The sequence below is a fragment of the Miniopterus schreibersii genome (assembly GCF_964146895.1).
Source record: "Miniopterus schreibersii genome assembly, chromosome: 19".
NCBI lineage: Eukaryota > Metazoa > Chordata > Mammalia > Chiroptera > Miniopteridae > Miniopterus > Miniopterus schreibersii.
In genome coordinates this window covers 13,509,527-13,521,986 of record NC_138119.1, presented here as the reverse complement: position 1 = coordinate 13,521,986, position 12,460 = coordinate 13,509,527, and the positions used below count along the sequence as shown (strand labels likewise).

At 53.4% G+C, this 12,460-nt stretch overlaps 1 protein-coding gene across 1 annotated transcript; it reads right to left on the bottom strand.

Annotated features, from left to right (window-relative positions):
* Window positions 1-81: 81 nt before the first annotated feature.
* Window positions 82-6,184, bottom strand: EFNA1 (ephrin A1). The gene is made up of 5 exons (XM_081121540.1): window positions 5,975-6,184; window positions 2,416-2,711; window positions 1,369-1,434; window positions 1,157-1,207; window positions 82-983 (listed from the first exon to the last, which is right to left on the bottom strand). The coding sequence occupies exons 1-5, from the start codon at window positions 6,064-6,066 to the stop codon at window positions 871-873; spliced, it is 618 nt and encodes a 205-aa protein (XP_080977666.1). The 5' UTR covers window positions 6,067-6,184; the 3' UTR covers window positions 82-870.
* Window positions 6,185-12,460: the final 6,276 nt, after the last annotated feature.

Here is a 12,460-nt window from a genome sequence, read left to right as displayed (position 1 = left end):
TGCTACTGGTATCCTCCATAGCAGAGACTCAACGGTTCATGTTAGTATGGAGGGGCAGAAAAGCCACTCCAAAACAACAACAAAAAAAAACACAGCTTTATTTTGAGACAACATTGTATAAAAAAATTCCAGTTGTAGAAATCACCACAGACACACAGCAAGTTTATATACAGATCCTGTACATGTGGGCCCTGCCCTTCAGGCTACACTCTAGGCACAGACTCTGGGCACATGGGCACTGCCCTTACAGCTACATTCTAGGAAAAGGTTGGCACAGCCCCCCGCTGGCTCAGCTTTGAGGAGTGCTACCCCAGGATAGGAGAGAGTGCAGTGGCTGGCTGCAAACCTCTCCACAGCAGCTCTACAGATGGGAGATCCTGGGTCTGCCCAAGCATACTGCCTCTCCTGTCTGGCTACCAGGCAGGAAACTGTCTCTTGCCTTTCCTTCAGTCAGTTCATCTTGGCATCCTGGCTCTCTGTGGGAGGGGCATCTCTGCCAAACTCAGTGTCTACCCACATAATCCCAGACCCCTTCCAGCTCAGCTCCCACAGTACCCTTCTTAAGAGTCCATGTCTGCACAGCTTGTTGTTTTGGTTTAAGGGCAGGAATTGCAGGGGGAAGGACTGTCCTGTTTTTTTGTCCATCCCTCTGAGGTGGAGGCAGGGATGGCACTACCAAGCATGCTGACCTCCTATGGGTTGAAACCCTTAATACTGACCCGTTTTGAAGCTGCTGGGTGGCAGCTTGTGCATGTGGTGGGAGTGGTTCCCAGCACTGGGGCTTTGGGAGGGGCCCCAGGATAGGTGAGGGTGCCTGCTTCTGTCTTCACAGCACAGTTCTAGTCCTTAGGCCAGATGTGGCATACAACTTCACAGGGTTTGTAGCAGCAGGAATGGCAGGAGCAGCACAGTCCAGGCAAGTGGGAAGAGGCGGGGGGCAGCACTGTGACCGATGCTATGTAAAACCTTCACCTCTGGGTCATCTGCAAGGTGGGAGGGCAAAGGCTCTCAGGTGAGCAGTCTCACTATTGGCCCTGGCCCTCTGCCCAACAAGGTTTCTCCAGTCCCTGCCTGGTAAAGGAGCTACCTCCTGTACCCAGCCTCCTCAAACAGACACCCTTGTTTGCCCCAGGCCCAATTTACTCCAGCTACCTACCTGCTGGAAGTCCCTTCTCCTGTGAATTGGCATGGGCTTGAGGACTGTGAGCTAAAACACAGGGATGGCCATAGATTAGTTACTATACGAGGGAGACAGAGGAATGGGAATGCTGGGTGGGCTGGCCAGTGGAACTTCCCACCATCCCAGGTCATTAGGCCAGGTCTAGCAGAGGAATGGAGGAAAGAGGTTCACATGGCCCTGACACTCACTGATTTTGCCATTGACGGTCACCTTCAACCTCAAGCACTGGTCTTCTGTGTGGTGGATGGGTTTGGCTGCAAGATAAACCCACACAAAGTTAAGGAAGGGGAAGGAACCTTTGTTGGGAGAAAAAAGAAGTGCGAATGCCTCTGGCCCTGCTTTCTCAGTCCCTGCTCATTTGAACCCCTTTCTTTCCTCTAAGCTTTGATTCTTTAGGTTTTGCCCACTTTTTGCCCCATGTTCAGTCCAACTGCCCTTCTTTGGAATAACCCTTGGCTTTGGAGATGGTGGTGAAAAGAACATAGACACTGTCCCCTCCCCACAGTCCATCCTTCAGGAGTCCCAGCTGGAAGCTGGGTGAGGTCTGCACAGCATGCTCCCCTTACCCAGATATTTTGTACTCCTTCTGCCTAGGCACCACTGAAAGGGTGAGGCCTGGATGCATTTTAAAAAGCCGATCTTATCACTATTAAAATCTGCCAGTGGCTCTCTACTGCCCTCAGGATAAACTTCTTAGCATTTCTTAGGTCCCTGTGATCTGCCCTGTCCATCTCTCCAAGCTCATATTTTCCTACTTTGAAGTGTACCTCCTACTCTAATCCAGGCTGACCATATGGAGTTCCCTGAAGATGGTCATGTTGCTTTTGCACATGTCGCCTCATTTACGGTCAACTCCTCTGCTTGTCCTAAGCTCTGGGAAACCAGGAAGTCTTCTCTGAGCCCCCCTAACCTGGAAGGTACCCAGGTCATTACTCCAGGGCCCCTGTGCTCATGCCTACCATATCATACTGTTCTAATGGTTAACCTATGTGTGTCTCTTCCCAGCTTCCTTGAGGACAGGGAACCTATAGTGTTTTATTTATCTTTGTGACCGCAGTACCAAGCGCAGTAGAAGCTCACTCCACATTTGTAATGTGAATGAATGAAAACAGAATCCAGGACTGGAGAGGCCCTCTGCTGCTTGACTCCCCACTAAGCCTGTACTCAGGCATATGCATCATGCCAGCTGTGGCCCCCAGTATGTGCACCTTCCTGCATGCCTCCCAGGCACTCACAGATGTAGTAGTAGCTGTGTCCCTCTTTGAACTCCTTGCCCAGGGTAAAGGGTGTGAAGCGCAGGAACTTCTCAGACAGCTTCTCTGGGCCATGCCTGGCACTGGGGTGGTTGCACTGCCAGCGGACCTGTTCCTTGGATTGAGGTTGACACAGCTGGTACTGCTCGAGCTCCACCAGGTACAGTGTATACTGCTCCATGGCAGCAGCTGCCACAGAGTCATCCTCATAATGGGGACAGATGATGTCCAGGTAGTCATTCAGCTGTACATGTACTGTGTAGTCCTCATTCCGGAACCTGGGTATGCGCAGAGGGGAAGGAAGCAAGCAGTCACTACGAAGCCAGACCAGAGCCTTGAGTCTCCAAATGTTTTCATGACCCCTCACATTTCACACTGGACCCCCACACATGTTTTGACAATCTCAATTCCCAATATTTACTGATCTTGATCTCTTAAATATCTTTCCACTATCTCCAAACATCCCTGTACCATCATTGTGTCCCCTAATCCAATAAATAGCATCCACTTAGTATCTTTCAGGCAACGAAGCACTTCCCATAACCCCCCTGATATTTACCCAAGGATGGGCTTCTAAATATTTCCTTAGCTCACTCATTATTCTCTTCTACCTATAAATATTTCCCCAAATTTATTCTACCAGGTGCTCCTTTAAATGCTGTCAGACCTCAGTCTGAGACCCTACTGGCCCATTCTGCCATCAGGACCCAAGTAACCCTTCTCTTTACCAGGCTAGCATTCAGCCTCAGCACATTTATGTCTTCACTCCTCTTACTCTATCCATCCTCCCCTCCCACTGAGTATATCTCACATTTCTCAGCTTCATTTCCCCCCAAGCCCCCAGTATACCCATGCCTACAGATAATGCCTGAATCCTTTAAGTTAAATCACTTTAATCAAATCATTCATTCTCCTCAAATCTCCCCTTTGAGCTACTCAAAATGATGCTCAGGTCTCCTTGTCCCTTTACTCAAAGCACCGAAACATCATTGTCCTTTTATCTCCAAAAGCCACACAATCAGCTGTGAGGTGAGCTCCAGAAATGCTGGAGTTCTCAGATCTGAAGCAGCCACTCTCCTCCCAAGGTGGAGCGGGCTCCCCTCCCCCAGCCCACTCCCTCCAGGCTCCTCAGGCTCCAGCCAGACTGCCCACCAGGCCCTCCCCCCAGCTCCAGACACCTGGCTCCAGTCTGGGTGGGGTCCTAGTAGGGGGAAAAGTGCCTCCTCACCTCCCTCTCCAAGCTGGTCAGCTTCTCTGAATTCCCCTAAGCACTGTCAGCTAGACACTCAGCAGAGTTGGCTGCCAACTTACGACAAACCAAAGCCCTGGGCATGGATGGTGGGAGGAGTGGCAGGAATTAGGCCAAGGCCTTGGAGGTGGGCACCCACTGCCCAGTCAACATGACCCCTAGGAGGCCTGGCCTTGCAGCAGGACGTCAGTTCTCAAACTAGGCTTACCAGGGCCCCCTCCCCCACCCTGGGGAAGAGAGGGAGAGGGAGAGAGGCAGGGAGGGAGGCAGGAGGCAGAGAGAGAGAGAGAGAAGCAGAGAGAGGCTTTTAAAATTCCTCTCTGGAGAGATAAACATAGAAGCCATTTCAGAACAGGTATTTCAGCTCTGGGCCTGGCATCTTTCCCCCATTCCAGTGAAGGGCACTGACTCATTCCTCATCCACCTCTGCCACCCGCCCCGAATTCATGAGAGTCTGTGAAATTTACCTTGTCAAATGTGAAGAGCCCCTAGGACCCCAGGATGGCACAGTGGCCACTTGCCCTGGGCACTCTCCTCCAGGCAAAGGGAGCTGGAAGGTCTGAATGGGCAGGGTACCTGCCCCTCCAGTACCAAGGAGGCCAGTGCCCAGCTCCCAGTGGCACCACCCTTCATCCCACGCTACCCCCCCTGCAAGATCCCAGGGCAGATGCTCACTTCCCTGAGTCACCCATGCCAACCTCACACCCACCCAGCTCATTGCCACCTCATCTTTGCCCCTGAGCTGGGCCCAGCTTGGCTGCTTGTGGGCTCCACTCTGGGCTGGCTTCTCTTTAGTTCTGGGTATGGTAGGTGTGTGTGTGGCCAGATGAATAGGGCAGACGCTCTGCTTGATGGGGGCACCCATCACCCCCTTCCTGGGGTACAATCTGCTCCACTTAGGGCCCTTTTGACTCTTGGTCTGCATTTGAGAAAGGGGGGCAGTGGCGTCAGGGAAGGCGGGGAAAGGGGCAAGGAAGAGGCTCCTTCCTGAAAGAAAGGAAAGCTGGGAGCTTGGGAACGGAAAAGGCCAGGGTCACCCCCTCCCTACACACAGTTTCCTGTCCCCTCCTCCTCCTTCAGCCAACACCTGGCATGGGCATAAACAGGGACTTTGCTCTCTCCCACTAGGACAAGATTTGGTCAAGGAAGCAAAGAGCAGGCAGCAAGGAGTGGGGTGGGGGAGGGCTGTCTGGGCCACCCCTTATGAACCAAGAGCAAGAGGGCACTACCCTCTGGGGTTGGCAGCTAGCTGTTCTCTCCCCACCCAACATGCCACAGACACAGACCCCCTCACCAGGCAGTGCTGCTGCAGGATCAGAGGAAGCTGGCACAATACATTTCTCAAGGGGAGTGTGGGGCAGGCGCACCGGGCCTGGGGGTAGCCGGCTGCGTGTAATGTTTTCCTGGCCCCAAGCTGTCCACCCCTCCTCTCCTGTTTTTCTATAAATATTGTTCCCGTAACTTCAGAAAACTCAAGGGCAAAAACAAAGGGTCCCATGGAGCTTCTTCAGTCCAGTACCATTTGCCTCACAGCCCTAACACTGCCTAGAAGAAATTAACTCCTTTCTGCCCAGAGCCCTTTGTAACCTTTTAACCCCTTCCATCCCTTCTGAACCTTTCCCAGGACCTCCCTCCCCCAATCTCTTCAGTTTTACTACTTGAACCTTGTAAACAGACGACTACCTTAGCCCTGCTCATACACAGCATGTGCCTCACATGTCACCTCAAAAGATCCCTTGGTGGGGGACTTTCCACAGTCATCTTAAATACAGAATGAATGCTCAATGGATGCAGCCCAGTTCCCTCCTGAGAGGCCCTTCTAGGATCACAGTGAGCATTCTGCTTACTCCTGATTGCTTACTCCTGATGTCATAGCAGATACCTGTCAGTGTGGGCAGATGCCCAAGTGACAGACAAGGAGAGGCATACAGGCTGTCGTGGTGGAAGGACCTACAAGAGCCCTGGTGGCCACAGAGGGTGGTCCACGCGGGAGGCAGGAACTGTTCAGCATAGGTTCCTCACTTCGGAGAAATAGAGGTGCCAGAGGGAAGGAAAGGGGGAGCAGAAATAGTGGCCACTCAAGCAGACACGGGCAGGTTCCTACCCTGGGGTAGCCTACTCTCAGTTATGGGGGAGAAGAGAGGGGAAGAACATCTACGGAATCCCTCCCGCCTTCGGTCACCACCCCAAGACTCCAGTCGGGAGCTAGCTGGGACAGTTAAGCTGGGGTGGGGAGGCAGTGCCAACCAGACGCCCTTGCCGGCCGTCGTCGGCCCAGGACTCGGGGCTTACTTGGGGTTTGAACTGTTCCAGAAGACGGTGTGGCGGTCGGCAGCGGCCAGGCTGTAGAAGAGACCCAAGAGAGGCGCCCAGAAGAACTCCATAGCTCGGGGCCTGGCCAGGCCGGGCGCGAACGAGGGGCTCGTCAGGGTCTGGGTTCTCGCTGGCTTTCTCCGAGGCGCAGTCGGCACAACGCTCTCAGATCTGGCTCCTGCGCCTCCGGACTCCGCCTTTTGGGCCAGCGCAGCCCGACACCCCGCCCCGCCCCCCGCCCCGCCCGGCGCGCGGCTGCCCTGGGGCTTGGGGACTGGGGAGGTGGAGGAGGGGAGCGCCTGCGAGGGGCGGCGAGCGCTCCGCTCAGCCCGGGCGGATCCGCAACGCGCTGCGTGTGCGCTCACTCGGCGGTCTGTGTGCTGCTTTCTGGGCCTGTGCGGGGTGGTAGGTCTGTGTCCCCCGGCAAAGTCGCGTGCGGGAGAGGACAACCAACTCCACCAGCAGCTCTGCGAACATGCGGGGTAGAGACCCGGCTTTCCCTCGCGGCGCGCGGGTCTTGCAGGGTGCAAGGTTGTTGATGGGTCCGGCACCCATCCCTAGCCTCGAACTCCCAGGCTCCCCGCGGCGTTCCCACACTCTCCTCGCCACCGCCCCCCCCTTCCCGGACTCTGCTCTCAGCTGCCCCTCCTCAAATATACAGCTGTTTGTTTTTGTTGGGTTTGTCAATGTTGTCTTTGTTCGGGAGATTGTGTCATCGCCCAGATGCCAGGAATAAAGTGTTACTCTGAGTGATCAAGTGTGTAACCTGTGTGGCCGAGGCTAAGGGCGCACCTCGGTGCCTGAGAGAGGGAGAGACACTGGGGATCTGGGGCCCTCGAGAGGGTTCGCTCCTGTTTCTAGTGCGCCAAAGGGCGCTAATGACCTGTGTGTGTGTGTGTGTGTGTGTGTGTGTGTGTACACACACGTGTGTAGCGTGCGAATGGGATTTGAATATGGACTGTGAGAATCTGAGCATGAAGAGTGACAAACTAACCGCACATGTGCATCTGGCTTGTGCAGATACGTGTGATGGCGCGCGAGGGTGAAAGCATTTGAGGACTATCACAGCCGCGTGTAGGGTGGGGAAGCGTGTGAAACTTTGACGTGTGTATGCTAATGTTTGTGTGAAGAGGAAGGGAAGCGTGCACAGGCCTGCAGATTATGTGAGGCAGGGGGCAGGAGTGTCTGTGCGGCGTCCCGGGGTTGGGCAGCTAGCTGGGTCTCGCAGTCCTCAGGTCCCAGAACCCAGCTCTGCCCCCTCTCCCGCGCCCTGTAAACAAACCCACTGGAATTCGCTCTGGGGGGGCCCTCCTCGCGGGGTCTTCTGTGGTTTGCAGGGGGGGCTGGCGGGTGGGAGCCTGCCCCCCAGGTCCCGGGGGCGAGCGGGCGGGCAGGTGTTTGATTGGGCTGGAGTGTCTGGCGCGGGAGGGTCGAGCGCCGCGTGCCCGGGTGTCTGGTGCTTGTGTGTGTGATCGCGTGTCTGTCTGCGCGCGCCTCCGGTAGGTGTAGGAGCGTGTGCGCACCCCTGGCCAGCCCCGCACGCGGCTGCGCGCGCAGGAAGCCGCAGCCTCCGGGCCCAGGGCCGGCGCGGGCCCAGCTTCCCGGGTTCCCAGGCCGTTTCATCCTGCTCTTTTACGGCCAGGACTGGCGGCAGCCCCTGTAATTACGCGGGCCGGACGCCACGGCTAGTCCGGAGCTGACCCGGTGGGGAGGAGCCTGGGCGGAGGAGGGCCCAGGCCGGCCCCCACCCCCGGGGCGCAAGTTGCTTGAAGTCCGACGTGCTGCGCGGGCCGTAAATATTTACCTAGCGCCTGCCTACTAGGGCCCAGGCCAGGCTTGGCGCGCCGCCCCCACCCGGCTCACCCTCTGGCTCGCACCTGCCCCAGGCGACGTGCCCAGCCCAACGTTTTGCCCGACCTGCAGCCAGCTCCTCCCGCAGGGGCCGAAGTCTACCCGCCGACCAGCTCCAGGGCGGCGCCTCACGCGCTTTTTACTCACCTGGGAGGACACCTGGGTGTCGGCCCCCCACGTGCCCCCCACGAGATTATCCCGTCCCTGCGCCTGTGTCCCATAGAATCAAAGCTCCACGAGGGTTCTCTGCTGTACTGACAATGCCTGGCACAGCACTTAGCACACGCAGTAGCTGGTCAGTAAATATTTGTTGAGTGGGTGACATCACTGTTTAGTTAAGGTGCTTAACTTGTACCCACTTACTGCTCTGAAAAGAAGCGGGAGAGGGGTTAGGGAGGGGAGGGTGGTGGTAGCTCTAAAGAGAGGGTGGCCCCGGTGGCCCAGGGTTGCCCCCTGGAGGAGACGGTTTGGGGTACGTCCCCCTTTTTCTCTGGCTGCTGGGACTGCAGGGCGGTAACATGTAGGGAGCCTGCGCCGCTGGGGTCGGGCAGGTCCAGGCTCGCTCCGCCCAACCCGTCGGGGCCACGTCCGTTCCCGCCCTGCCGGCGTCTAGGTCTGGGGCAAGCCGGGTGGAAAGAAGGTGTGTGGGGGGGAATGAGAGGCACAAACGGAACACGGAGCCCTCCTTCCCCGGCTTGGCGCTGTCCCCAACATTCTCACTTCAGGCTTTGATCTCATTACTCTTCTATGCATATATTTGTGCGTTTAGGGGTCGTTCTTCTGACCTAATGGGGCACCCCTAGGGGCCCGGTGTTGGGATTAGCAACGAAGGTAAGGGTGCAACGAAGGTAAAATCCCTGCCCTTGGGGAGCATGCATACCAGTAGGGGAAACAGACAAACCACTATTTATACAACAAACTCGCCTTTAAGTGTCATAGCACAGACTGCAGATCCATACTCTTGAGAGCCACTAGGAGGCCTGCTGGAGAGTTGCAGGCATTGTGTGATCCAGACAGACAGAAGTAAACTCAGAGACTGGACCTGAAGACCAACTCAGTCCCCATCCCGTCCCCTCCCCAGCCCAGGCCCCCAGCCTGCCCAGGCGAGTCTGTCTTGGCTCTGGCATTGGGCTACCCCTCACCCCAAACTGGTGCACTTGTGAAGGCTCTCAACAGCCACCCGCAGGCAAACATCTGTGCTTAGTGGCGGGCACTGTCTGAGGTGTCTGTCTGTCTGCTTGTCTGGGAAATTCCCCACGGGAGCCTTTTCCGTGAATTCCTGAGAGACAGGATTAACCCTCTGAGTGCCTTGGAGGAGGCTGGACCTCTGGAGGAGTGCTGTCCACCTGTGGGGGCACTGTCACCCTGGAGGTGCCATTTCCAGTCTGGAACAAACAGAGCTACTTGATTGCTACTCCTTTACTGAGCACCCTGTAGTTTGGGGTGGCAGAGCCACAAGGTCCTGGGGCACCTGCTGACCTGGCCCAGCCCCTGAGGGGATCTCTTGACAGTGGGGTGGAGGTGGGAAGCCTGAGCCTGGAGCCGCCTCTGTTCCACTCCCTCAATGTCATATTAAGAAATAAAGTGTATGTTTCCCACTTTGTTAAGTAATGTGTGTGTATATTTCACACTTTATTAATAACATATGTAAAGCTGGAAAAGAGCCGTGGGAGAATAAAGGGAAGGAGGAGCCACCAGCCGCTGTTAACATCTCCATGCCGTCCCTGCCAGCTTTTTGTTTGTGAGGTTTTTTTGAGGGGTGGGGCTGCTTGCTTTTACATAGTGTGATAAATATCACCCATTTCTATTGTACTTATATTTTCTCCTTTAACTTTATGACAGAAGACATTTTTTTCATGTTGCAAACTCTTTGTAAACAATATATTTTTAGCACTTTTCTTTTAAATCCTCACCTGAGGGTACATTTTTATTGATTTTTAGAGAGAGAAGAAGGGAGGGAAAGAGAGAGAGAGAGAGAGAGAAACATCAATGAGTTGTCTCCCATACACACTTGACTGGGGATTGAACCCTAAACTTTTTGGTGTAGGGGATGACATTCCAACCAACTGAGCCACCCAGCCAGGGCTGTAAACAATGTTTTTAATGGAAGCATAATGTTCCATTGAGTGCTTCAGAGTTTGTCGTTGTAATGAGGCAGGGTAGATAAAAATAAACACACGCACACACACTCAGGCTATCCTTAGCTGCTGAGCACTTGAGTTGGCTGGTTCTTAGAATTTAGAAGTAAACCTGAGATTGACTTTCATTGAACAAGTATTTATGGAGCACCCAGTGTGGACTGGACTCTGAATGGGGGCTGAGGGCTTAGTGGAGGTCTATAGGAGAGGGTCTGGCTCTCATGGAGCTTATGTTTTAGATGAAATCTGGGCATTTGCTTTTCTAGATTTTGGAGAATTTCACAATGTGGGAAAATGCTTTTGGTGTTACCAAGCTAAAGCCAGATTCTTTTGACTACTAACTAGTCCAGATCTTTTACTGAGGGCCAAAGTGATCAGAATCTAATGGATCTGTCCCCACCCATACACATCCAACTCACAAAGGGGCTGGGCTCCATAGGAGAAGGTGGAATTCTTCCCCTAGGAGTCCCCTGCAGGGAAGAGGGGTTTGGGCAGGATGGGAAGTGAGAGGGAGACGGGAGGGGCCGTGGTAAGGAGGATGGGACTGTGTTCCAGGCGGTGTTTTGCATTGCTGCCTCTTCCACCAAAGACTGACTAATTACTCACGTTAAACACTATACCGGGAGGCGCTGGGGACTCTGAAATATATCCTTGCCCTAAAGGAATCTAGTCTATTGGCAAATATATAATTAGAATATAAGATAAGAATTATAATAGACATATAAGTGGAACAACAGGCTATGGGCTCCCAGAGGGAGGAATGTTTATTTGTGGTGAGGAGGGCTTCACAGAAGAGGAAACATTTGCAATGAGTTTTGGAGGATACGGAGGCATTCACATTCAAGGATTAGGGAACAAAGAACAAAGGTATAGGGGTGAGAGTTTGTGCAGTGAATACTCTGATGTAGCTGGGGGAGTGGCAGGAGATAAGAGCAGAAGGTGGTTTGGGGCCATGTTGCCAAGGGCCTTGAATGCCATGCTCAGGGTTTTGAATATTATTCTACAGAATAATAGATGCTTTAATCAGAAACATAATCAGATTTGTATTTTAGAAAAATCATTGTGGGTAATAGAATGTGGGTAGAGGAGGGAGCTCAGAGGTAGGGGGACTGGTTAGGCCTGAGCTGCGGGAGTTCTGGTGGGAGTGAGGAGGGCCTGAAGCTGAGGAGTGGCAGAGGTGGGGAGAGCAGAGGAAAAATTAAACAGAGTTGGATGAAACCTGAGCCATGGGCAAGAAGCAGGGAAGAGTGTGGAATGGCTTGGTGGGCAGAAGTGCCACTTATAGACAGGCAGTGGAGGAGAGGAACAGACTTGGGAAGGAGAAATGAGTATAATTTTGGTCATTGTATTAAATTATAATGATTTTGGCTGCAAGTAGTAGAATACTCAATGGTTAGCAGTTGAAACAAGGTTTTCCTTTCCCCCATAGCAAAGCATTCTGGAAGTGGAACAGCAGCTCCATAGAGTTTTCAAAGACCCAGTGCTCTTAGTCAGCCTCTCTGTTCTGTGCCCTCGTGACCCAGGTTAACTGAGTCACAGAAAGAAGGGGTGCGAGCACAAGGTCTTTTCATAAGGCTTTTTATCTGGTAAGGAAAATCTTTTCTAGCAGCTTCCTAGCCAACTTACCCTCAGGGCACAGACCTGACTCAGTGTCCATTGCTACACCCACATCTGTGAAGGAGAAGACAGGACTGATCCTGACTGGGGCTAGGGCCAACCATCCCCAAACAGGATCTGCTCTGCTCCCCAAAGAACTGGTGTCTGTTAGCCTGGGAGCAAGGGTGAGCCCTGAACAGTGCCTGCCACAGACATGTTGCATTTGAAGGGCCAGTGGAACTTCCAGGAGGAGGTGTCCCGGGGCAGCTGGAGATGGGGGTCTGGAGCTCAGGAAGGTGGGAAGCTCAGCACACTTGTCCCTTTGGATATCAGGGTGAACCTCAGGGCTTAAAGGGAGGACTTGCTCTGGACTATATACTTTAGGCAGGGAAGAGGAGCGTGGTGGATGTAGGACCAGGAATCCCCTTCCTATGGTTTTCACTGGAGAGAAATCCCTCCTTCCTTGTTTCCAAGCTTTGCAGGTAGAAAAGCTGGGCGAGGGTGAGGGTGGGCCAGAGGACATTCACTCCCAGTGCAGCCAATAAACCTCTTTTCTATTACTGGCTAGACTTTCACTATAACATAGTATAAAAGCAGGAGTTTAAATACTTTTATTTCAGAAGCATTCCTTTTATATAACTTTTTTTTCTGATTACAGAAGAAATAAATGATCAGTGCAGAAAACTAGAAGCACAAATGAAGAAAAAAAAATCACCCCCAAGAGCAAGCACACTTCTTGATTCTTTCCCCAGGGCTCTGTAATTTTTTATGGTAAATATCTTTGAGAGGTTACAGTTTAATGCCCATGTTACGGTCGGCTCGGAATCCCTTACAGTTGTGTAACATTTTATGATCTTCCAGGTTTTTCAGCTGTGTATTT

Bases quoted from the DNA above. Each gene is read 5' to 3' on its own strand.
- EFNA1 (XM_081121540.1), bottom strand. From the start codon at position 6,066: ATGGAGTTCTTCTGGGCGCCTCTCTTGGGTCTCTTCTACAGCCTGGCC. The intron at 1,435-2,415 runs GTGAGTGCCTGG...TTTATCTTGCAG, and splicing joins ACACAGCTACTACTACATCT to CCAAACCCATCCACCACACA. The intron at 984-1,156 runs GTAGGTAGCTGG...CCCACCTTGCAG, and splicing joins GGAGAAGGGACTTCCAGCAG to ATGACCCAGAGGTGAAGGTT.